The 23,783-nt window shown below is 44.1% G+C and overlaps 1 protein-coding gene across 4 annotated transcripts in view; it reads left to right on the top strand.

Moving 5' to 3' along the window:
• The window catches only part of LOC146809642 (axin-related protein-like), a 28,295-nt gene extending 5,138 nt beyond the window's left edge, over positions 1 to 23,157 (top strand). For all 4 annotated transcript variants that reach the window (XM_085616488.1, XM_085616487.1, XM_085616490.1 and 1 more), the window contains exons 2-12: positions 5,018 to 5,151; positions 6,596 to 7,236; positions 12,485 to 12,607; positions 13,448 to 13,544; positions 14,481 to 14,621; positions 15,393 to 15,682; positions 16,573 to 16,767; positions 16,977 to 17,150; positions 17,937 to 18,026; positions 18,583 to 18,747; positions 19,064 to 23,157. In XM_085616488.1, the coding sequence (XP_085472614.1) occupies positions 5,047 to 5,151; positions 6,596 to 7,236; positions 12,485 to 12,607; positions 13,448 to 13,544; positions 14,481 to 14,621; positions 15,393 to 15,682; positions 16,573 to 16,767; positions 16,977 to 17,150; positions 17,937 to 18,026; positions 18,583 to 18,747; positions 19,064 to 19,190 (2,148 nt within the window). In that variant the 5' untranslated portion in view covers positions 5,018 to 5,046 and the 3' untranslated portion in view covers positions 19,191 to 23,157. The remainder of the gene's footprint in view (positions 1 to 5,017; positions 5,152 to 6,595; positions 7,237 to 12,484; positions 12,608 to 13,447; positions 13,545 to 14,480; positions 14,622 to 15,392; positions 15,683 to 16,572; positions 16,768 to 16,976; positions 17,151 to 17,936; positions 18,027 to 18,582; positions 18,748 to 19,063) is intronic.
• The last annotated feature ends 626 nt before the right edge of the window (positions 23,158 to 23,783 follow it).

The raw sequence follows: 23,783 nt of genomic DNA, 5'->3' as shown, positions 1-23,783 counted from the left end.
TTACAATGTGCACCTCTGTTTAAAGCCCCAAAATGAATCTCTGTGGGCAGTAAACTTCAGCCTTCCAAGCGTGTTATAGGCAAATTCACAATTTGATTTCTCCCAAGCACCTTGAGGACAGTTACGTTTATAATTGGCGCTTTAAACTTGTCTGGGAAGATACGAGAGGGGTGAAGAAATTAGATGGGGTCTATTTGTTTCAACGTCTATGACAGCGCTGGTTTCTGGTGGAGTCGTGGAGTCCTGGAACGTCATTTGGTCCGACAGTGTCAAGTTTTTATGACCGGTGTCTTAAAGATGGAGGTGGAGTAGGAAACGGGGAGCAAAGTTGCATTAAGTTCAGAACTCCACAAAAGTAGCCGAGATTCAAGGCCAAGCTATGTGAACAGGGTAATACTAACAACAATTCATTATTATGCACACCGTATTTCACAGGACAATCTTTGCCAGGTTAGTGGGGCTGGAGTACAATCAGTCACCCGACAGATCTACATGTACTTGTATGCAAAGGCAGGAAATGGAATGGGTCAGCAAATCGTACCTGTCTGTGTGCGTTTAATTTTGTGTGCCTTAGTATGCAAACAATACTGTTTGTTACCACCTGTTTCTCAAAACCTGTTTATGTTGTCACACCCATGTAAGCCAATCAAGAAAATATTTTTTTTCAAGAGGAGTAGGGAGCAAGCTCCTGTAAACAAATTGCCATTAAAATTTATGGTGGTAAAGTATTATTTAGAAAACATTCTTTTGACACCCAAGGCAGTAGTGCACTTTCAAGTTTAGTGTTACCGAAGTTTATAAAGGTAAACTACTTACACATTAGGTGGGATTGTTCTTGATGTCAGTTCCCTGTCTGCTGCCCCATAGTGAGGACAGGTGAAGCAGCACTGCGGCAGACAGGGAATAAGATGGGTGACTTACCTCTTGACAAATGTGTTACTACAGGGGAAATGCGCCCATGGCCTCTTGATGGTGCATGGCACCTGCGTAACTATTAGGGAGTGTAAGAGCCCTGAAGAAGGCATTTGACCCATACAGGCTTGTAATGTGGCGAAACATGTTGACTAAATCTTTAGGTAGATAAATCATTTAATCAGGAATCCATAACATTCTAATTCCAACCACATCCAAGGTACCCAACAAATAAAGGTAATCACTGAGGATATGTATAGCCCGACCTATTTTTATGATAGGTCTTATCCTAGAACTCCCAATACTGGTTGAGTCCGCCAGAGTGGTATCTACATACTTTGTTGTGTGTTTAGATGCCTATGAGGAAACATGCCAGGATCAATTATGGATGAGGCGACCATTCCAAAACCTTTAGACCCCTATAGGATGTAAAAGACAAAATAGCACCACCCGTAAATTAATCTAGCCATATTTTGTGTGAGAATGTGGTAATGTCCCAGATATCAACATTTAAACCGACCCACCAAGCTACAAAACAGGTTCACAAACAACCCAAAAAGCAGCCCATACTCTGATCTTGGGACTCAATAGATTGCCGTATAGGGCATTCAGATCATGCTTAAACACACGGGTTTGCCCGTGCGATTTATCAGTCTTCTCATCGTTTCCGAAGTCCTGAATCCATGACTCTGATATCGACAACGCGGACTGAGGGTCTCGACGAAGCCGGAGGCCCAGCTCATGTTCTGGGCTTGTAGAGGTCTGCACGGCGCGCGCCGAGCCCTGCTGGCGGGCGAGGCCTGTTCCAACCTGAGCGGCCCTGGTGCCAGGCCCGGCCCGGCTGACTCACGCCTTTCATCTCGCCGCGCTAAGGTGCAGATTGCAATTGAGCAGCCATTTGTGTAATTAAATTATTACATTTAATCACTGGGCTGGCCACAGTCCAAACGGGAGATTGGGAGTTTCATGCAAGAGATCAAAAGAAGAACCATCAAGTGCACATGCAATCACCGCAGGGGCGGGAGCGGGAGCTTTCTGCAATACTTTTTTTTTATTTTTTGCGGCGCACTTTGAAGTCTTCTTGAGGGCGAGAGGGATCCGTACTGTCAACATTTTTAATTATACGGTCACGTCCTCTGCCCCTGACATAAGCATTTTACCTTTGTTCCCCTCCGGCCTGGCACATTCCCCTGCTTCTCCACTTCTTGCACACCGGAAAGACGTCATTGGGTTGTGGCACCTACCAGGAAGATGCGAGCAAACATCGAGTCATATTTTTAGGTACCAGTTGATGGTGGTTTACTTAATGACACCACCATTATTGTGTACCTGGGCACTATAAGCATCCTCAATCTGGACATGGTCTCAGGAATCGTGGCTCAAAAAAGATTCCTCACTTATTCTTAGCGTGATGAAATGTAGGCAATGTTCCTACCTTCCCTTTCCTGTAGCTTTGTTAATTATCATCTAGGAAAAAACCGAATTGGCGGACAGTTCTCATATATGAAATACCATTCTTATTGCAGCAATTGAAGTCAAATAACCATTCATAAGGTGGCACGTGATGGCAGTGACTCTGTAAAGGCAAACGCACACCATGCAAAATCAAGGTGTAAAAACACAAATGTGGGGCATACGTGCAACGTTCTGTGGGTGCAGCTGTCTTACCCCATTTGGCCTATAATAACACTTCTTGGTCTAAGTAGGGGTAGCGACTCCTGCTGTCAAACACTGGGCAATGAACCTCGTTTGTATTAGAGGCAACACTATTATGAAAGTTGATTCTCTAGAGTATGTTATTTTTAGCAGCAACAACGTATTGTAGATCCTGATTAAAAGGTTGCTTTGTCCTGTGGCTATAGTTCAACCAGCACCGCGCTTCAGTACAACAAAATGGTTTACATCCTAATCTGTATTTCTGAAATAAGAAAACCCACGAGAATTACCACAGGTCGAAAATGGCCTCATATATCCTCGCGCTTGGACCTAAATGGCCCCATCCAAGCCCCTTCCTCAGTCGAACTGCGGAGCACCAGCTCCTAAAGGTCATCAACCATGGGGCAAGTGCGGTTATGCCGCTTTACCAAGACATGTAAATCGGTAGATTTGGGACTAGACAACATGGGAGTTGAAGAACCTCACAAATTGCAATTCTTGCTATGTTATTTATGTGTTAAGATGCCCATGCAGATTATTATACGTTGAGATAACTAGAATGGATGCCCCAGAGGAAGAAGTACATATGGGGATATAGGTATGATGTGATAACAAGGATACCGATGAGAGACTTATTGGTGTGCATCTTTAGTTGGATGGTTTGAAAGACTTCTAGAGAGTAGTGGGTCGGTCATCGGTAGTGACTTAATTAAAATAAAGCTTAAGAAGACACAGTGGAGTAAACCATGCTCGAACCGATGTAGCACAGACATGAACAGGCAGTGTGGGCTCGGCTGTACCAATTAGACAGGGTTGACTTGATCATTGATGTAACATATCTGACTATGTAGGTGAACTCTGCTCCTAGCAGATGGCATCCACAGGAGTTTGACACACAAACAGATCTGTATCATATCTATTCGGTGTAGCAGTATAAGAAAGGAAAAATACACAGTCGCATATGTAAGCATTGACTGAAAGGATATCTTCTTCAAAACCTAGATTGACAAAATCTGGACCTTTCTTTAACTATCTTCATGAAGAAATTTCAATCTTAGCCGAATTCGACTAATTCCCCTTGGCCTTAAGGTCTTCAGAAAGCGTTGTTCGGGAGCCAGTTTTCTGATCTCAAGTCCCACTGACAGAAGCAATGTGAGTGCTCCCTCAAAAGACAAATACCGCAAGATCTTGCATTGATAGAAGTATCCAGAGTGAGTATCCCATTATCAGCCACAAGGAGTGGCATTATTAGGTTAATGGATGGGCAAAGAGTATTTTTGTGATTGGCCTTCACCAGAAGTGATCTATGCTGCTAAAAAAATGGCTGCTAAGATGTTTAGATTATAAAGTAATTGGCTCGTGACCAGTTGATTTTGACAGATTGACTTGAAACAAACCCCATTGATAAGTTGTTAAACTAAGAATACTTTTAGAACTGTAGCTATTGCTGCTGTCTGGTGGCTCGTGATTTCCATTACTGAGTAGACACTGAAAGTGGACGCTGCGCTGGCGAGATGATCGCGAAGCGTCGGACACTGGTGGGCAGGCACCTAGCACTTTAGGGCTCCTCTGTCTTTCAGTAGGTTTCCCATATGGCTTTATATAACTGGGGCAGCTTGTTTTCAGTTGTGGGCTTTCCTTTACAAACTAGTGATTTATTCGGGCTGTAGTCTTGATACAACATCATGTTTTGTAAAAGGGAGGGTCAGGACTGGCAGCAACGTGTTCATTGGCTGCTGTGAGTAAGACGCCAAAAAGTAGAATAGAAATGCAGTTTCCTAACACGGTGACACCATACTGCTAGTTTGTAGGGTCCTATTTGGATTTTGGTGGATGACATTCCCCAAATAGTGTCACTTGTCCCGCCTACCCGATTCAGAGTGCACTAGTGTAGACTTAACTACCACCGCTTTTTGACGGGTGTCTCACATGTGAAAACTCCAAAATAAAACCCTCGGTCATGTAGGGCAAATATCATATTCTTAAAAAAACGCTTCAAGAGCAGAGTTGGGACATTTTTGTTAAATTCCTTACTCCATTGTGTGGTTCTCTGCAGGTTGGTGGGTCTTGAATGTGGAGACCTTTTAGGTTAGTTTGCAGTGAAAATGTCATCAGTCATGCACAGTTGTTGAGTCTTATAGAGACAGATAAATAAGTACAACGCTATGAAGTTATTAAACTACTCTGTGCAGCCACTGAGTTTTAAAAGCACATGACCAGTTTTTAAAAAAATCACGTGCACTAAGGCCCTAAGGAGTTCTTCAAAAACTGATGTTTTTGTGTTTACCATTAAAATAGTAATTACTTGCTAATAGTATATTTTCCGAAGCCTTTTTTGACATGCGTAAATGTTTTAGTGATGTGTTCTCATCTCTGCTGAAAGAAGTTTTACACAGAATTCCAATTCTTGGTATCTGACTTTAACTTTGTATTGCTTCTCTCTTTCCAGGTAATCAAGACATACCTGCGCAAGGAGCCATGAGTTCTGCTGGGGTGCTGGCGTGTTTGCCCGATGCCGGGCATGTGTTTCGTGAAACATCCCTGCGACCACCCGTGCCTGGCCAGGAGACAAGAGAATTCCAGGTGAGAATTTGTGGTGGTGGTGAGCAGTTTTTCTCACCTGGGGGAAGTGACACACTAAATAATTGGGAAATGCTTACAAATTTAAATGAGAGAGTTACTTATGAAGAGGAATTCAGTGAGACTTTTAGCTATACATGCATTGTGCACTGCTTACAAGTCCCTATCAAAGTATATAAGAACCTGTAGCTTTGGGATATGAGACATTGCGTTAGATAGTGTAAATAATTCAACATCTACTGATATGTGTGAGGCTCAAGATATTCAACTAAAGGACATGGCATTCAATTTGGTTTTAGCTGTCTTGGCATACCAGATTGAGACTCAAAGAATAATTATCAGTGGACGTTTTACAATCCCGCGAAGATAAATTTCGCTGAATACTGTGAGATATCGTTCTGGAGACCGTAATGGCAGTCTACAAATCAGACACCAATATGATGAAAGAAGCCCATGTGGCAGGGGTGTCTGATGTATTTCTGGCAGTTTTGAATGAATGAATCCATCTACCACTGTAGGCGGTCCTTTAAGAGCAGGTTTGTTGTACTTTTTTGGGTTTCTTAATGGAGCAGCCATGCGAAACTATCTGGGAAAAGGCTAAAGGCCAAGTGGTAGTTATGGTTGGATGGTGAAATCCCCATAAAATATAAATAATAATAACTCATTATAAAAGGGAGAGTAATTACCATGCTTAAAAAAAATAACTGTAAAAATGCAGTAGGGTTTATAACATTTTTAGTTTTAAAATCTAGACACAGCACATGGTCTTTGTGCAGTATCGGAGATCTCAATAGGTGGATCTTGGGATGCACGTGGGAGTGTTGCATAAAAGGGAATCTGAAAGGTATTTCGGGGCAAGCGATGTTTAGCCTTCCACACCAGTATCAGTCTGTAGAGCGCCTGGATGCAGGAATCCTCTAGCTTGATAATTGTGAGCTGAAGTTGGCACTTGCATGAGAAGTCCTAGGGTTTTGGTGGCAAAGCTGAGAATTGCCCAGTGGGAAGAAAGTGCTAGGGGTGACCGGCCACCAGTAGACGACTGAAGTAGTCTTAAGATGTGCTTCTGATATTTGTATGGTCCAGCAGCATATTGAAGTCTGTGTGCCCTTTAGAGTTCTGGGAATCTCATTGACCACAGTCGAGGTGCTCTGGTATCATGGACGTCCTACACCTTATCCAGCACCCATCTGGCATAGACATGAGTACGGGTGATTGTACTATATATGGTGTGGTGTGTTTAATAGTACTCTACGCTCGTCATACATATGTGTGTGAGCTGTTTGACTGTCCGCCTGTCTTAGGGCACTGAGTGCATGGGCGCCACAGACTTTGTTTCAGCAAAGTGAGGTGAAGTCTGGGGAGATATTCTCAGGCATGTTCACAAGTTATGTGTGGCTTCTCATGGCCATGCACTGTACCTTACTAACAAGTGCACTTTCTTTCACAGGTGGAAAAACCTGCTCCACATAAAACCCGCTATGATCTTCAAGGAGGAATGAAGGGGCTATGCCTTCGGGAGGCGGAAGGATGTCTTGCTTTGGATTCCCGTCTTTCCCGATGGGGACGCTCCCTCCATATGTTGCTGGAGGACCAGGATGGAGCAACCCTCTTTCGAATGTATCTGGAAGGAGAGGGCCAAGGAGACTTGCTCAGCTTTTGGTTTGCCTGCAATGGCTTCCGTTGTATGGACCCATCGGAGCCGAAAACCTCTAGAACTGCTAAAGCCATCTATCGCTGGTATGTGCAAAATAGCCAAGCGGTCTGTGGACGCCTTAAGATCACTACCCGAGCTCAAGTCAAGGAGGGAGTGCGCAGCCAGCAGCTGGATCCATGCCTGTTTGACCAGGCACAGCAGGAAATCCAAAGGGTCATGGAAGTGGAGGCATACCCTTCCTTTATGCGATCGGACATCTGTCGGGAATATGCCCGTGCTGCCGAAGATAGCCCAACACCTGAAAGCCCTACACCTGGGACATGTCTTCCAACGTTGGCTGAGGAGGATGAATTTGGAAGCCCTTCCCATGGAGGAGCTGCAAGGATTGGGAAACTGAGTCGTGCCTTTACCCGGATCCCACCCAAAAATCAAAGGTAAGAAACTTCCTCCTCTTCTGATTACTGCTCGTTCTGAAACCTGGTTTCTTTCATTAAATGAGATCCATTTCAATGCTTTGTACATCTGGTTTACTATTGGTTAGTGACTTTAATCGGTTTCTTTTATGTCCTTTTGAATCTAGCTTTAGGCTGATCCCTTCTAGAATTTTGCCTTCCACTAATTGGAATCATTCAGAAAGTGTGCCTTTGATTCGGCATTGGTGTGCTGGGTCCAATGATCACGTTTTGTTTTCTTGGTATTAATGAGTTACTGTGCATTTAGGTTGTGTACACGCTGCTTGCTCTTGAGACTGGGTTAATTGTAAATGTATGCCGTAGTTTTACTAATACACCCACAGTCTGCGGAGCGTAAAATGTGGTGCTGTAATCATGAACATTATTTTGTGTATTACACAATAAAAGTCGAGTAGACTCATGGGATCGCAACCATATAATGGGAACAGGAGCAGATCACTTGTATGTGGCCAACACTAATGGCTCTAGTTGTTTTCGAATTGTGAATGTTTGTTGCTTATGTGTCTCTTGATAGCCTCTTCCATTTTTCTTTCGCAAGGGCATGGTTTTTTTTCCTGTTGCATGCATGCCAACATTTATAACCATGAAATGAGAGAGTTTAAAAAATCCCTGGATTTAACCTTTTCATTGACTTCCATTGAAGTGAAGTTAATTTTAGGCAGATGAAAGTTTATATAAAAGTTGGTGGTAAACGGAAGGCGCCGTATGTTGCATTTAAGGCTCGCCTCCTGACGTGCACGCGCAGGCGGCCAAGTGCGTCACCGTCTGCTGCCAGCGCGTGGCTGCCACTGCCACAGGTGGTATAATTATCAGCTACATCTAAAGAAAATAATAAGGAAAGATACCGGGAAGGGGCACAGGGCGTCCAGGACCTTGCAAGAAAGCCCTCTTTGCTTTACAGTGTGCTGTTTCTCCTTCACTGGGTCCTTTCCATGGAGATGAAAGGGGCCGCGCAGGGATGCAGCACTGTAAAATGGAGTTATAAACCTTCGGTAATCGGTCACGCAGCCAAATAAAACAATAAACGTTTGGCAGGTTTGGGTTGAGCACACCGGCGGCACTTTCATGGCTCTCGGTCAAGGGCAGGTCACTGTGGGCAGGAGTCCAAGCTGAGCGGTCCTTTGAATGAACATGGTGTAAACAAAACCTCTCCCACAATGTAAAGGCGCACTCAAAGACAGCGTGATAGACACTCTTTTCATCTCGAAAGGTTAGAACAAAATCAATGGATATCTAAATAATGCACAGAATCTAATGTGTGATGTTTCCCCCTAGAAAACCATCCCCCCCCCCCCCCCCCCGCCCCCAATTTGTTTATTTTTTTGGTATGAGGGTGTGTACCTCAGTATTAAAGGTTTAACGCCTACAAAAGCATGCCTTTCCAAATGCATTCACTCGCCAGAACATTGGACATGATCTACTTTGCCCGGAATGATAATCGGTGGCTGTATGTCACATGGTGGCATCAGATGCAATTACAGAAAATAACATTGAGGTTTCAGATCCAGATAAAACCATGAGGAATAAAGGAGAAACATAATCTTACTAACATGCATGTATGCCAGCAAACATCCATGTACAGTCAAACTCCAAAATCTAACGGGAGGCTTGTGCAAGAGTTCTGCTCTGTTTGTACAACTGCAACATGACCCTGGTTGTGCTAAATAGCTAAAATAGATCATGGGAGTTTTAAACACGACTTCAAAGAAAATCTATCTTGTTGGGAGGTTGCACCCATGTTAGACATTTCCTGTGTTCTTCTCAACTCCTTTGCAGAACTGAAACTATGGCCTCTGGAGTTGCTGCGCCCTAGCCTCCCAGCCAGGGTGGAATTGCCTGTTGACATTTTACAGTTAGTTTTCAGCATCCCCACTTGGACTTACTCAACACCAGGTGTCAATCCTTCAGGGAAAACGTGATAATATCCGCTTCTTGCGCAGTGGAATGGCTACCAGAGGTTTAGGGAAGTCCCCAAATGGGTGACAAGGTTGGTTGTCGTGTGATCGTTTCTATGCGGTATTGTAGCCACTTTATATACCCCCTTCTGTAAGCTTGTTTTATTTTTTATTTTGTTTTACTAGCCACAGTCATTCACTTGATTCTGGGGTTAAATGACACACTAAAACTGAATGGTGTGGAGTGGTGGCTGGCTTTGTCGTCATGGGGAATGATTATTTGTCTCGCTCTATGGTTGGACTCTGATTAGGGCAACTTGCAAAGCCGGCCATTGGCTTTTTCAAGTGGGCAAGCTCGAAGATGTTCCACATAAGGTGAAAGCGATGTGTGGCTGTTTTTTGTGTTTATTCAGGCACAGTTGTGGCATTGCTGGGGAATGCTAGTGTAGACAAACCAACACTCTGAGCTTTTACAGCCAAGCGCTGTCTTCCTGTGCATTCTCCACCGGTATTTTTAAAAGTAACAAAGGGCAGAGGTTACTTGCTCTGGTAGGACACTTGGTATATTTTTCTGGGTTCAGAACTATGAAGTGCTCCAACTAGATACATTTCTTCCAGGCCCGGTTCGAACCTGCAACCGTAAGGTAGCGCATACTTCTCTACTCGGGGCGCACCAACACAACACACTAACAGTGGCATGGAATAAAGGAGGCCACGAATGGCGAGCTGCTATGATCTTAAATCCAAAATCCCAGTTAGGCGCAAAACGGCTTACGTTTTTAGTCGACTGCGCACCTCGTCACCAAGTTCTACTTGGATAAGCATTCCTTGGCATCTCCCTCCTTTTTCAAGGGGGGGGCGGGGTCAAAGGTTAGTTCTACTCACATCCCCTCTTCCTTCCTACACAACAGTCCTTTGATGTGAAAGAAAGCCGCCTGTGCTGGCGAGAGGAACCCCCCTCCGCCTGCACAAAGACTTCTGACTTTTCTCCCCACTCTACCACTGCCAACAATACGAGCCGTTTCAAAGACACCTTATCTCTTAATCACAGTTTCTTCAGGAAGGATTCCTTTTTTCACATTTTTTTGAAAGGCTTATGCTGGATTACGGCGCGAGATGCCTCTTTTCTTCATCTAGAGACGTGCAGCGACTCAAAGTCTAGTCTCTCGTCCAAACCCACCCCCTCCCCATTATTCAATTTTTTTCCTTTCTCTGTGACCCCCTGGTTTGCCGGTTTGCAGATTAAAGCAGGCCGAACCGAGCTTGTTTTCATCATCCCGCACAGTCTCCGAGCTAGGGAGGCGCTAGGCTTCTCTTTCATGGCTTGTGTACGTACATCTCCTCTGCTGGCCAAGACTTCCGTGTTTTATGTGGGGCTTGCGTCTGGGTAACTCAATACAGACGCAGGGCTGCCCTATGGGGGGGCTGGGAGATTTCCCAGCAGGCCAGAGCCTCTGACGCAACAGTAGGACCCGAGTCGAAGCAGTCACGTGCCCTTATAGGTCTTTTCAGGGTCACATGTTTGACAGAACCTGAAACTTGTTAGCGAGCTGTAATTAACAGGTGGTAACATACCCCAGAGCTTTTACCGTGTGCCTAGTTACCACATTGAGAGAAACATGGGTGGTTTCAGGGACACCTTTTTAGACCACAATAAGACAGAGAAAGTGTGTCTTTGTGAACCGAGGAGCGACATTGAAGCAGGGACGTGACATGACTAAACCACATTGCTCTGACTGTTACCATGGAAACTCATTCAGAATCGAGATGGATTGACTGAATCCTAGATGAACAGTCATTCACCCCTGTACTAATAGGATATACCTGTGATGTGAAGCCTGTTCCACTACAATGACTATTCACTTTCACCATCTTGGTTGCTTACATGAGGCGTCTCCTTTTTTTTTCTTTTCAATATTCCTATTTCATGTGTCCCCCTGCACCCCAAACCCTAAAACATTGTTGCATCAGCCCTGATTTTCTCACTCCGCTGCAGAATATTGCAAACCCTGGTCTGTGGTTTGATTATGATTTTTGGTTCATTGAGTAGTTGGGGTGAATATAGTATTTGCTTAGCACGCAGAGGCATGTCAACTGATGTGTTTTGCATGAGCACGGCTGTGGCTTCTTCTTTGAAGTTGCCCCCATGTGCTGCCCAGGCACCAGAACAAAAGCCCAAAAGCGCTGTGTGTTTCTTTGTAAAGGCACACTCAGGAAACGAGAGGCACTTCCTGGCACGCCTGTGTCTAAACCATCAAACCGTGTGACTCTTTGAAATCAGCTTGTGGCAGATGTGAGCAAGGATATCGGCTTGTGGCAGATGTGAGCAAGGATATCAGAAGTGATGTCATCTGCACATTAGACCAAGAGTCGAAGAGTGTCAAGCCCACCGAGGTGACTGGTCACCGGGCTACAAGCTGAACACCTGAGTTGCGGCAGGCCCCGCCAATCCTCTAGAGAACTGACAGCCACTGACCTGTTGGGAAAGCTCCAAATTATTTAGAGACCAGGTTCAATGTGGCAGACTATAGCATCTTCTGAATCTAATTCCAGAAAGCCATGGTAGGAATAAAAGGTATAATACCCCTGGAGATGAAATCGGAACCAGCAGGAACATTGCACTGTTCGTTCGACCAAAATGTAATAAAACTTGTAAATAATTTGCTTGCCTGGCATATTGACTGATATAAGTTGCCAATTGTGGTCTATAAGCCGGACTATGTTCTAGCTCACAGAAAAATCTGTATAAACTCTGCACAAGAACAAAGCAACTTGCATTCTGGTGGTGAATTCCCCACAATGTCATTTGGTCTTGATTAGTTCAACTCTTCTCGGCGTGCTTTAGTCTCAGAAGGACAGGTGCTTGAGAGGTGTTGCATCTCCGGTTACCCAGTAGTCTCTCTGAAAACGCTAGAGTATCTCTAGTTGGGTCTCATGAGGGTTCCGGTCCCAGGACCATGAAGTACAGCCACATGGGTAGCTATGTTCTAGCTTGTGTTGGTTTACATCTGGTGTTATGCACTACTTCCCACATCTTGTGGTTGGTTCGGAACTACTACTTGTTTTTGTAAAACTTGAAAATCTTTAGGAGTGGACATGGGATTTCAGGCTCAACCTGCTGTCTGTTGACAGAGGCTATATTCTTTTAATCTGTTATTTTCTTTCTGTTCTTTCCGGGGTTATTGATGTTGTGTGCTTATTCCTCTGGTAATCGAGAAGAAGGCTCATGTTCAGTGTTGCTCAAACTTGCTTGTTTTAAAATCAGTACTGCCAGGTTCGCATTGTAAGGTCTCCCCGTCTTTAATTCTTTGCAGATGCTTCGCTCGGAGAACAGAACCCCCTTTTCAGTATTATGCACCAGCTGCCAGCATCAACGACAGCGAGATCTCAAGCGATGCCCTAACGGAAGACAGCATGTCCTTAACGGATGGGAGTGTGTAAGTACAGATCCCTAAAAGGAGGAGCGAGACCCATCACCTTCAAGTTCACCTCTACCCTTTGCCATGTCAGAGTTGGTCCCCGCACTGCATAGCCTAAGTACTCCACTTAGTAATCACCTGCGACAGTCTCCATCCACTTGCACACCTAACAAGAAGATCCTATATTGCACCTGTTAGTAGGATATCCTCTCTAACCTCCCTTCTGCTGGTACCGTTACTCTCTGTCCTAGACACTGATAAAGAAGGGCTGTGTCTCCGCCTTCTCAATTTAGGGCCTGCAAAGAAAAGTAGCATATGCACCCTTTCAAGCATACACTCGGGTAACATGTTCATCCTCCTTGGCACCCATATGCAAGAGTAGCATCAGCATTTCTACCTGCCCAAGAAAAATACCCTTTGAGCTGAATGGCATCTCCTGCCTTTATAACCATCCTATATTAACACTGGTCGCATCTCCCACAACCACATCACGCACCCAATGGTTAAAGAGGCCTGTGATCTTGAGGGAGTGAAGTGGCATAGTCTTTCCTCGCCTATATATATATCTATATATCATCGCATGTATTCCTTCAGCCTGCTCTTTTTTTCATTGACATCTCTTAAGCGCCCCGCCCCATCATCATTACCCCGTCTTATAAAAGGTGACCAATGCACATGGACATCTCTACGCTTGTCCTGCGCTCTGAACCTATTACTGCATTGTATGATGTTGTCATGTCTTTCTGTCTTAGGTAATGTAATTGGTTCTGACTCTCCATGTGTCTTCTGGTCTTTGCCAATTTCTGGTGGGAAATACCATGCATGAAAGAGTATTAAACAGATCTTGCTTTCTTGCAGGGATGGAGTACCGCCGTACCGTAGCAAAAAGCAGCAACAGCGAGAAATTCACCGAAGCATCAGTTCCAATGGGCAGACTTCTCTCCCATTTGTGCCTGTAAGTTCAGTGGTGGGGATTATTAGCTAAACGTTGATATACAAACTCGCATAAGAACATTTTGACTTGTAAATTGGAGACCCTTGACCAAGGGTGGGAATCCAAATTTCTTGGAGGCTAGCTGAACTGGTGTAGAGTTGGTCAGATCCCATCTGAGGCAAAGCCAAATCTGAGCCCTTGTATTGATTTACAATGTTTACTTTTGTGCAGTCGAGTCATGGAGTTGCTGTTTGATAGTGTTGAATGCTGCGGTGATTAACGAGGGAGCCCTTATTGCAGGATGTTCACTACAGGTCCGTGAGACGACCTTGGGTCGCAAGGGTCCAATTTGGACACCCGAGGCTTGATGTATAGTCTTCCCCTCCAACTCCAGGCTCTGGTCACTTGTACCTCACTGACTGATGTTGGGGAGTGGGGGTTGGGGTGAACTAAACTTGGGTACGAGATCTGTAATTGTAAATATACCAACTGGGGATGTAGGTGGCCATTTCTGAATTTTGAACCCACACCTACTCTGTTGCATACTGTATCACTTCCCACACTTTTTATTTTTTACCAGATCCAACCATATGTGTTTTCTTTTTTTGTTTGTTGCATCATGGAGAGGTGTGCAAGCATAGGCGCTAGAAGTAGGGGTGGGAAGGGTGCTACAGCACCCCCAAAATAACCATCCTTGAGTTTAGAATGTGAATGAGCAATAATTATGCCTTTAAATTTTGTTTTATCTTGTCGCAATCCCTATGTCTTTAGTGGTGTTACCCAGCACCCAGTCTCTGAAAACTGTTAGCAGCACCAGTGTGTGTAAGCCAACTTGTGAACTCTAGGCAGTGACAATACATTCTGATGTACTTTCCATTGTGTGGTCATAGATTACTTTCTTCCAAGAACACCCTAACGTGACCCCCCCCCCCTTTTTTTTCCCCCATCTTTCCTCAGAGGACCAAGCGTCCCACTGCAGAAATGCTGCCGGCCAACCCCGAGGAGTTTGCCGCCAAGCTGACCGCAGCGTTGGAGCGGGTTAAGAAGCAGAGAGAGGCTGAGGAGAGGCTGGAGGAGAAATTGCAAAGGTTGAAAGAGGTGAGTGGGACTGCCTCACCAAGATGGGGAAAGGAAAGTGAGAGGGGGAGATCTGTGGCAAGTTTATAGACGTCAAAAAGAGAGTTAGCCGCCAAGGGGGGTGGATCTGGAGGTATCAGGAAGTATAGAGTATCTCATGGGGACAGTGGACTGCAAAGGATTGAGGCTGGGGCAGTTGCAGGGAAAAATTCAAAGGTGAAAGGATTTAAAGCAACAAAATAAATAAAAGAGGGGTCGGTAGGGGGGAAAGTAGAAGAATGACTCTTAAGAGCCACCAAAAGAGAAAAGGAGGATTGCGCTGAAACACTACTTGAACAGTAGTGTAAATACGAAAGAGAGGGGGAAATGGTTACTCGTAGGAACAGTCGGCAGGTAGCTGGGACACTGGATCTGTGGTGAGAGAGACGAGTGAGAGAAGGGCGAGGTTAAGAGTATTTTCAGAACGAGGCACCAATAACAAGAAAGCTCGATAGACTGGAAGCCCTGGCATGCAGCGCTGGCAGCAGCACCGGTTGACATGTCACAGCCTGTTGAGACCGAGGCGGCTGCTGGGATCTCAGTGCGTAGGGAGGGCCGTCACTGCGCGCGCCTGTAATGGAAGCGCGAGCGCCGAGAGAGCGAGAGCCCTAATGAGCAGTGTGGTCACGTGGGTTGGGTAGACGGTTAGCGAGGAGTAAGTGTGATGGCGGATGTACACTGATATGATTGGTGGATAAGCGCGAAGCCCCTTGATGTGATGCAGTTACTAACCAGCTTTTATCGAACCAATAGGAGGAAGAAAAAGATGAATATGAGGTGCCAGTCGCCAAGCCGGAAGTGCTGCCTCCCGCCTTCTGCGAGGATGACCCACAGTCCATTCTCGACGACCACCTGTCGCGGGTGCTCAAGACGCCGGCCACCCTGTCACCGCGCTCCCAATCTCCCCTCAACCAGAGGAAGGTCAAAGGGCAAGGCGTTCACCTCCGGTTGCCTGGCTCATCAGCCTGCCATTTTCGAACAAAGGCGCCTCAGGGATCAGAAACTGGAACCACCACAACCTTGGATAGCCGGATCTCTGGCGGGTAAGTGTAAGAAGTGCTCAAATGGGTCCCAGGGAATTTTATGAGCGACGTGACTTACTTTAATATCAGTATTATGACGCAGCCCACTTTATTCTACGTTGTTATTGGTTATAACAGTGAGTCAGCATAATAAAATACAACATTTTAAAATATTTTGCGATGAAACTCCTGTATTGTCCTATAAAGTGCTTGAAAAAGTAAGCAGGACATACACATTTGAAGCTTGTCGGGATCGAGAACCTGGGATAAATGCGTTTATTCTATTCCACATATTGATAATGCACATACTAACTGTATTACGTTTGTACATTCACATTTCTATTACATAGCAAAAAATAGCTTTATGTCTGGGTTTTGTTGTTGTACTCCAGCCACGTCAGGCCTTACCCACGATCCTCTGTGTGGCTAGTAATTAATAGACACCAAATGTGGAAGCTGTAAAGTCTCCGCAGTGCAGGAGATGTTTTGTTTAGCCGTATACTTCAGAACGCGTGCCCCTGAAATGCCTCTGTAACCTGTAGATCGCAGATCTGCGTTCTGGCCAGGCCAATTCATTATTTCAATCTTCCTGTGGCTCATGAAATTGAGTACCAACGAGCAGGAGTAAAGGAAAGTCCGCTGTTAATACTGCTTAAAACCTACAACAAGCAGTGCCTAAAGACTGCTACTTCATCATGAAAGATGCCCAAACATACTACGTTTCAAAGTGTAAAGTCTTTGTGGAATGTCCGAGTGGAGGAGTTTGGTGTAGCCTAGGGTGAGATTTCAGCGCCTAGTGACAGTTAAGTTTAGTGTGCGCTATGGAGCCATCTAAGAACTCTATGTAGATCCGAAATGCAGTTGTACTTGCCAGAAGCATGGCCACCTAAATGCGTTTTGCCTTTTTTCAGCTCGCTGGGTGGTAAAGGAAGCCGGAAGACGGAGACCTGCGCCCTCCCGCAGAGGACGGAAGAGCCTGTGGCCTCGACTGGGCTGACGACGCCTCTGTCCGCGGAGCAAGACATGGGGCGCAATCACAGCGTCTGGCAGTGGGTGCTAGAGAGTGCCAAGATTGTGAAGAAACACCAGCGGGACACAACAGCAAGGTGAGCAGAACATGGAGTCTGAATAGATGCTCTCCAGCATTGTCACCCCTACTCTAAAACCCTCTCGGGATGCTGGAATAACATTAATTGAGCATGAAAATGTGCCAACGGCGAATGGTATAATGGTATTGAGATGTTTATGGTTTTTTTGTGCAGTTCATAATGTTCGACGAGCTTTATCTTTTTTTTTTTTTCTTTTCCCTTTTCAGCCACTGCCCAGATGTAAAGAAAGCATCTCACCGCTCTACGTCCCAGCCAGCTCACCTCTTCCTGCAGGATACCTCCATGCCTCCCCTCAACGCACCCAACACCCTTGACCAGCTAGAAGAGGCTCGGCGTCGACTAGTGGAAGAGAAGAAGGCACCCAAGATGCAGAAACCCAGGTGCGGACCTCTTGTTGTCATCGTGAACCCGAGGGCCTATTAAGTCTCGTGCTAAGGGCTGGGAAGACGCTGATTGTAAACCTATTTACATTCTAGAATGTACCAGAATGTAAATATCTTCAGCCGTTGAGGTGTGGCTCATATCCCTTATTTAAAGACGCCACAAGGGGACAACCTACAGAACATTGCTTAGGTGATGCAACAGTGTGGTTTTTGAGGCACTGTTAAGAAAATTAAAAACATGAGCAGAGAGCTAGGGTGGTGCAAGAGTGCAATGTTGATGCCAAGGTGGTACAAGTAAAGAGACTGTGATGTTATGTGGGTTTGGCAGCCCAGTGGAAGACGTTAGACATCGTTTAGCAAATGAGCGTTTAAATGAGTGCATTGGCTTTGAATCCACGTAAGTTTTTTCATATCTAATAGTTATAACTTTTGACTGAGGGCGGTCTTCATAGTAAGCCTGCTGTACTACTCTGTTAGTATTTGCTGTTGTGCCACTGAATATTCCACAGCTTTTTGTATGCAGAATCCTTGTTTGGACATGAGGGGCCAAACCCAGTTTTGAACACCTACAGGGGGCATCACTGTGATTCCACTGTTAGTGCAAGAGTATGGATGTGAGGCCTCCTTGGCTGTTACAGATAACATATTGCATGGTGTGCAGGGAGAATTTAGAAGACAGGCTGTACCAGACTGGGGAGGTGGTTGATTAGAAGTATCATTACTTTAAATGGTGGAATGTCTTGTATAAACTTGCATTAATGAATCTCTCTGCAACCATTTTAGGTGTGTGCAGCCCACTTTAACAAGAGAGCGGCCAAAGGTCCAGGAGAGTGTCCCTTCATCTGGCATTTCTACAGCCAAGATTTCCGAAGAGTAAGTATACCTTGATAGTCCACATGTGCGCAACATTGTAGGAAAGCCACTTCCAAAGTAACCACCTTAACAGGAGCAGAGGGCAACCATACACAAGCGCGTAAGGAAATATATGAGCAAGCCTTTTGAAGCATGTAAAGGAACACATAACGAACAGCCCCATAACAGGTTCTTGTCAGCACCTGTACAAAAGGAAACATAAACAAATAGTGTCAAGACATCACTTACATTCCAGTATATGAGTATCTGTCAAACACAAAGTGTGACTAGATTCTGAAAGTGCAATAGCCCACTAGAAATGTGCTAGACAAATGCCCGTAGCATAACATTATGTTTATGGTTAGCCTTGTGAACTAGTTTTTCATCATTGGAGGATCTCTTTTCTAACGTTTATTCACATCTGACCTATAATATTTTAAACTAACTCTTAGGAACCATCTCGCTTATTTTACACTTACATAGGTAGAGGACAACGGGTGCGGATACCCAGAATAAGAAACTGTCAAGTATTTTGTTGGCCTCCATTTCAACCATCTGGTTCTTTTATCTGTTGCAGGCACAAAATGGCGAAGAAGGTGAACACAGAAAGCCATCTTCAGGGAGGGCTTGCCATCGTTTACTACTTCTGCGGGGAGAGAATACCTTATATGATCAGAACAAAGGAACCAACCCTCACTCTCCGGGAGTTCAAGGAGCTACTCAGCAAAAAAGGCATCTACAAGTGAGTAGTAGGTCAACTGGAGAAGAGATCTCGGTGCATAATATTGCATAATCAAAATGATTGGGATGGGAAACGAAGGAAATGAGGACAGCAAATAGGTTAAATATGATTCTCTTTTTTGCGGTACCTTTAGAGGGCGACTGAAAGAAGCTGAATTAAAATGGAATGGATTTTCACAAAATACCATCCTGTTGCGGGGCTTTTTTTAAACATACGCTGTTTCAGTTGCACCTATTCCAGCCTCACCTATTTTTTTGTGTCTAGTGTGCAAGACTAGGACAAACTGTTTCAGTAATTGATGTTTTTTTCTGAGCAGATATTATTTCAAGAAAGAAAGCCAAGAGTTCGAGTGCAACGCTGTTTTCCAGGAGATTTCAGAGGAAGATGCAGTGCTGCCCCTCTTTGAGGAGAAAATCATTTGCAAAGTGGAGCGAGTAGGCTGATGGCCAGGATGGATGGGCGAAATGAAGAAAGTCTGTGCCCCATGGAAGGGGATGTCTTAGCTGCTATATCCAACTCCGTTGGTAACTGTAAGAAAGGAAACGCATGTGGACTTCCAGTGCCCTTGGACAGAGGGCATTTTGCTGCCAAGTGAAGAACATTACTCAGAGGCGATGTGGTTGTCTTGCCAAGCACTTGTGGCATTTGCAGCAAAAAAATCTTTCTTCTCAGGGTTGGAAGGGACCATGTGTAAGACAGGCTGAGCTGTCGGGTGTGCTTGGTGGCTTACCTGTTTAAAGGAACCAGATAGTGGGACTCCAATAGAGATCAAGAACTGGAAACCGTTCCAGGATGGTCTGTAGAGGGATGAATCTTCATCTTGCTCTTCATTCGTTGCTATCGAACAGCAGATGCGGTGTCGATCTCCACTATTTATGGGTGCTGTATAACGACTAGATGGTGCTGAATAAGAACTAGATGGTGCTTTATAAGAACTAGATGGTATTTTTGGAATGAGTAGATTTCCAAGAAGAGAGAACAAAGCATAAGGGCTTAAAGGTTGGTTTGTAGTGGATAACATTTGTTGACTACCCGGCAGTTTTTACTTCTCAAAACCCGGCAGCCTTTTTTTTTTTTTTTTATCCTCCCACTCAAGATGTGGTGTGTCACAGCTACCAATCGACATACCCACATCCATTCATTTTACATGGGCATTCAAGTTGAACGTGTCTTTTTCCACTATTGACTATAAGTGTCTTAGCTTAGTGATGGCCAGACAGTATCCCTAAAATTACAAGCCATTTGCATCAGAATTTCAGCTTCGAAGGGCTAAGGGGAAGAATTTTCCTAAGATTTACATATTTGTGCACATTTCCACACCTAAAATGGCACACTGGTAGTGGTCTACTAGTTTACATCCCTAGTTACTGCATAAAAAGCATAAAAGACAAAAAAATCCTATTCAGTTTATGCTACTCAGTTTATGGACTTTGATTCGGTTACTTTATGCCAACAGCATCTGGTTATCCATAGCCCCAAGCTTATCTATTTTCTTGAACTAATGCATGTCAAGAATGTACCGTAAAGCCACATTCTAGATGGCGTTCACACTGGTAATTGTGCCGTGCCTACCCACCTACAGTAACCAGGTGTCTTCATTGCTAGACAGTGGAGCAAACCCGCTGCACCCAGAAATGTGGGATCACTGTAAAATCCCTGGGGTTTGCCCTTTGGAACCTCTATCACTCTTTTTACTCAGGGGCATCATCTCAAAGCGCATGCTGTGCACATGGTACCAAAATGCTGCTATCCAGTTCTCCTGCCTGGAACACTTTAATCCTGGCTAGAAATCACAATGCCTGTTACAATAGCATGGACCTATGGCTCCCCAATTGACTTCTGGGCAGCAGTTACTTAACCTGCCTCTGTATTAAGGTTGCAGTACTGGGAACCCCAAAGTAGTGTTTTAATTCCATGGCAGAAGTTCACTTTAAAACAAGAGCCTAGTTAAAGACAACACCATAGTTTAATATCGAGGTGGGCTGGAAAGGAGAGGGCACAGAGTTCACTTTCTGTAATTTATTATTATTGGCAACACATCCTTTTGTCTTTCTTCTGCTAGCCTACTACTGGTTATTGGTTTCCCATAAAAATGGTAAAAAATGAGTTACTTCATGTCCTTGTGCAAAAAGTGTTTTGAGAATTTATTACTGTGGCCTCAGTTTTTCCTTCCCACTAAAAATGATCTATAACAATAGTAAATGTGAGAAGACCATTAAATCAGCACTTAACTTACTCTTCTCAACATCTCCATGCAAGATTCCTACACGGTAACACCCCCCCCCCCCCCCCACCCCCCGATGCTTCTTCCCCCGTCTTGCTTTTAAAATACATACACTACCACAAAGGCCTATCAGATGATACCGCTGTGAAAAGAAAGAACACTGCACCGAACTCACAAATCATGACATAAGGCAGCCATATGATCGCACTTTGTGAAATGCCTTGAATGTGATGAGAGAGACGAGGTTGCTACATCAAAGCAGTATGGTGGAATAACTAGATACAATGATCATACTAGATTTCCAGAGTGGTAGGGAGGACAGTGCCTCCGAGAAGCCCATAGGACAAAGCAAGGTTACTCATAACAGCCTTACAGCAAAACTAATGGCCAGCTTAAAAAGTCTTGGAGAAGGCAAGTTCATGTTTTTTAGATATTTCTATTACATTTGCTGAGGGGTGGGAAGACATTAAGATGAGCAGTGCAGGCAGACAGCCTGTAGACCCATGCCATCCCTTTATCTATCACATAATGATGTGTGGGGTGCCTACAGTGAGCATTCCACTGTGATGCTATTATTCTATTTGTATGGACCTTTGAAGAAAACAAGTCCTCTTTGATAAGCTGGCACAGGTGATAAGGAAGAGTGGCTCTCCCCTAGTCTTTGACTTTGTCTTCCATAATATTGATTGTGTCATGTGACAGCGTCTGACTTCTATTGAGGCCTTCTCTTGTGTAAAACAGTCTGCATTTATGATTGTCGTTTGGTCCACCTCACTGGACTGAAGTCCACTCGTAGCGATTTTCAGTTGCCTTTATACTGGTAGCCCCAATCATTTGGTAAGAGCAGTGCTGGCCATCTTGTAGTTGCAAGATCAGTGTCTTCATTCTATCACTTATGGACGTCAAGTTTTACAATGGCTATTAACTGTTGGATGGAGTACTGATAATGACGCATACTAAAAAAGAAGCACTGCTTCCTCCATAAGTGTTGTAATGGTATCCTCCAATGAGACCTGATCAGTCACATATACCAAAGGAGAGGTGCTCGGGTGTACACATAATTCAAAGTGTGCTGTTACTCGTAATTTAGAGATATAAGCCTATATTATCACGGTACTGGACACTCAAGTAGAAATCCTGACTCGGCCAAACATTGCTATGTAGATCCCTCTGTATTAACCCTATATCTGACACCCATGTGTAACTGGGAAACAAGGGGTTCCCTTTTGTTATCTTTTTGTGAGTGTGTAGCCAACTACACTTGGCCATGCAAGACATTACTTCTCCAAATCTGGCATAATGGTGTCATCCATAAGATTAACTCCTCTAAAATCTTCAGTCCCAAGAACCAAAAACGTTATAGTACATCAGTGGTTTGCACATAATTTTTAATCTGTTCAGTACTTCCATATACTGACTACCCCTTTTACAATTTCCACACTACCCCTAACATGAAAGGGCTGGGATTGAAATATATAAGATGCTGTTGGAGAAGGCAATTGGGGGAATCGAAATTTGTAGGGTAGAAGTGTTAAAGCTGTTTGTTCTAGTGTTTTTCGCTGTTTCATAAGAGTCCAGTAGGAGACTGAAGTGCCTTCTCTTATGATTATTTATAACTGAATGTCCTGTTACAGAACTTTACAAGCTAAAATATCTATGAAGCAAAAAAACACTCACTCTACTGAATATGCGAAAATGCTTAAAAAGCTGTTCTTTTCTCAGGATTCATTGCTAATGGTTCAACATGGGACACATCACCAGATCTGAATCCTTTATCTTTGGAACCTCTTGCAGCATACATGTTTTGGAGAACACGGTTTGTGTGCAAAATTTCGGTGCTAGGGATTTCTAAACGATTTAACATGCAAAGTCCCAAAGCAGGAAATCTCTTCATGTGCATTCCTGTCAGACATGTGCCAGAAAAAGTGAATTCAACTGTTGGATATGTTTTATTGTCTGTTTACTATGTTCACCTTTGATCGAAAATAGGACTATGCCTAATTCAAATACAGGATTCTCTTTCCCAACATTCATTTACATTTTATAATAATATGGCTTTTTAATATAAGAGATCTCATTTTATATATTTCAGAGCGCTAATTATGTTGTATAAAAATTAAGAAAACCTTTGTTATTCTTATTGTAAATCGCCATAGAAATAAAATTTATATTTTTGTATTACATAACTTCTACTTTCTCTTCTTTCATTTACCCCCTTGGGCTAACTTTCCCTTCTGTGGTATTTAAGCCCCTTTTGTAAAAAGACCTGCTGATTAAACTGAAGATTCTGTCGTGAAGCTCAAGAGAGTGGAAAGGAAACTGTTAGATAAATACCTCCCCTCTTATTTGCAGTAAATGATTGTATGGCAGTCGTGTTGAATGCCATGCCCATGTACCTGAACTTGTGGCACAATGTTTTTCTGGTGGGATGCAGTAGTAAACATACAGTAGTGACTGTGTAAGCCAACAGCTTGAGCAGATAGATTGTGGTGGAATAGAACGCATGCCCTAATGCAACCATTGTAGACCACACATTGCCCTCAAAGCAGTCTTATATCAAGAGGAAAGAAACAAAATAATTTAAATGCTTACTCCAATGCAAGATCCATCAGTAAAAAGTGCTTCACCATTTTTGCTATACTCTGGGAAACCACACCACACCCCCTCTTCATTAGCTGAAACATGGCTTAACAAAGACTAATCCCACATACCACAAAGCCATCAGACCTGAATTTCGCATCCTCAACAAAAAAATGTATTTGCAGAACTGGATGAGGCCTGGCTGCCATCTATATAACAAGCATTGAAAATG

Source organism: Triturus cristatus, chromosome 7 (genome assembly GCF_964204655.1).
Source record: "Triturus cristatus chromosome 7, aTriCri1.1, whole genome shotgun sequence".
In the NCBI taxonomy this organism is placed as follows: Eukaryota; Metazoa; Chordata; class Amphibia; order Caudata; family Salamandridae; genus Triturus; species Triturus cristatus.
This window is presented reverse-complemented; position numbering and strand designations above follow the sequence as displayed.